Source organism: Austrofundulus limnaeus, unplaced genomic scaffold, assembly GCF_001266775.1.
Source record: "Austrofundulus limnaeus strain Quisiro unplaced genomic scaffold, Austrofundulus_limnaeus-1.0 Scaffold157, whole genome shotgun sequence".
Lineage (NCBI taxonomy): Eukaryota > Metazoa > Chordata > Actinopteri > Cyprinodontiformes > Rivulidae > Austrofundulus > Austrofundulus limnaeus.
In genome coordinates this window covers 266,930-269,223 of record NW_013952559.1, presented here as the reverse complement: position 1 = coordinate 269,223, position 2,294 = coordinate 266,930, and the positions used below count along the sequence as shown (strand labels likewise).

The following is a 2,294-nucleotide window of genomic DNA, read 5'->3' as shown; positions in this document are numbered from 1 at the left end:
GCACTAAGATACTGTCGTCATGATGATGATACGCAGAAAAACAAACTGTTCTCTCTGCACATTCTGCACTCTCTAATCATTTTATTATTACTATTATTTAATTTACGTGAAGCTGAGAATCATTACGTCTCATCCAGGTGTTTAATCTAACCGGGCACTTGTCAGACATTAAAAAAATACAGTTTTGTTTGGTTTCAAGAACAGAATATTTGGTCGAGGAACAAAAAACTGCAAAAAAAACCAGCTTGAAGGGGTGCATTTTGCTGCCAACTCTCACGTCAGAGATTATCTTTATGATAGAAATGTGACCAGGTAAAAGGTTAGCACTCAGTTAATGTGTTGAGAAGGACCATCAGCTCCTACCACACCAGATTTTAGCTAATATCTGTAAAACTGGCAGCCTTATAGACACTTCTGTTCATTATGTTTGCCCGATTAGTGTCCATTTTAAGTAAAGTGACTCCAAAATGTTAATGAGCTGTAGAAGTGCATCCAGTGATTGCTTTTTGAATGTTTCATCAAGATCTGTCCACTAGTTTGTGAGACATTTTGCTAACAGACAAGCAGAGTTGATCCCAAAAGTTAAAGGCAAATTTTTATAAATAGATTTCAGGTAATCTATAGGTTCTTTGACGTATGTCTTAGGCACAACTATCAGCTAGTATCACACCAGCTTTTAGTCTGATATCTGTAAATTTGACTGAGTTATGGTCATTTTTKGTTTGYTAAGCTGTGACGTACATATTGCAAAGATTACAAAACGGAATCAGCTGTGATCACTTCCTGAAAGTTTCAATAAAATCCATATTGGTTCAGGATGTATTTTGCTAACACCACAGACACACACAAAAACATTATCATTTTTTGAATACAAATATTTGCATAACAAGCCCAAATATGGCCTTGACTCTTGCACTAGTAAAACACTTATTTTAATGCGTCAAACAGGAAAAAAAAGATATTTGACAAAGAATRATTTTGACATGAGAGTAGTTTGTATTTTTTCTGTTTTAAATAAAACATAATGTAATAACCTGGCGTGTTGTGTTGTAGTAAAAGCAGGGAGGCGCCTGACCCGCCACAGTCAGCCGCCTGAATGGGAAGGGCGAGCGTGTCACTGCGCATGCGCAAAGTTACGTATTTAGCAGAAGGGGGGAAAGTGCACGTGGTCGCCGTGGGTGGATCCTAGCACGCGGTATGCAAGAGAGGGAGGGAGGGGGTTGACACGTCATCAGCGGGGAGAAAACACAAAAAAACGAAGCAACCCCTCCTCCTCCCCTCTTTCTTTTCCTCCTCCTTTCACCTAGTCAGAAATCATTACGTCGACGTGACAACTTCTCCGTTTCAAGTGCGAATAAAATGCGCAAAACTGATATTTATAAATTTAAACTATCCTGGTTGGACTGCGGCCGCGTGAGTGAGCGCGCGTGTCATGAGATAGCTGAATGTCAGGGGATTATGTAAAGAGCTGCTTGCCACCGCCCTGCCGGTGCTCGACGAAAAAAAAAGAAAAAGAAGAATGGAGCTAAAATCTATTAAGACCCCTCCTCCCTCTTTAACACGAATATAAGTGATACTTTAAATAAAATGCAAGTATTCCGTCACGATTAAAAGAAACAAGAGGATAAAATGAATAAAATGAGGGGTTATTAAATTTAAAATAAAAAAAGAGAAAACGTAAAGGAACTCCTCTATTGGTCTCCATTACACACGCGCGCGCGTACGGTCAGTCAGGAGTGTTGAAACTGTCACACACACGCACTTACTTCAGAAAAACAACTTTGTCCATTTCCGCATTAGAGTACAGCACATTGTTCGGGGATGAATGACAGTTTGGAGCGGGTTTCTCCAGCCGGAGCTCRGACGGTTCTGTTCGGAGTAAAGGTCTCGAGGCTTCCCGGCTGTGGTAACGGGACCCGGGCAGTTTAAGTGTCAGCACGCCCTGTTTGTGCACGGGGRTGCAGCAGCGTCGCTCCACTTACCACGTTTGGTTTGTTGTTGCTGCTGGGCTTGCCATTCCAGGTACCTGGCCGCCTCCAGAAGTGTATCAATACTCATGTCGCGTAAACCCTCACGGCAGGGAGCCCGGTGCCCCGGGACGGAAACGGCGGGGCGGGGGGAATAAGTTAGTCTCGGTTAGTACTGTGTTCCCGGTCCACAGCACGAATCTTCCGAACCCCCTCCTTTGCGTCTCCTGAAAGCAGGACGGGTAATTTTAAATCCGGGCAAACAGAAAGTAGATCCCCCCAGCATACGTAAAAAAAAAAAAAAAAAAAAAAAAAAAAAAAAAAAAA

The 2,294-nt window shown here is 42.3% G+C and overlaps 1 protein-coding gene across 1 annotated transcript in view; it reads right to left on the bottom strand.

Moving 5' to 3' along the window:
- mntb (MAX network transcriptional repressor b) overlaps positions 1 to 2,288 on the bottom strand; it is a 17,012-nt gene extending 14,724 nt beyond the window's left edge. Inside the window, exon 1 of the mRNA XM_014016888.1 lies at positions 1,983 to 2,288. Coding sequence (XP_013872342.1) covers positions 1,983 to 2,058 — 76 coding nt within the window. The 5' untranslated portion in view covers positions 2,059 to 2,288. The remainder of the gene's footprint in view (positions 1 to 1,982) is intronic.
- Between the last annotated feature and the right edge of the window lie 6 nt (positions 2,289 to 2,294).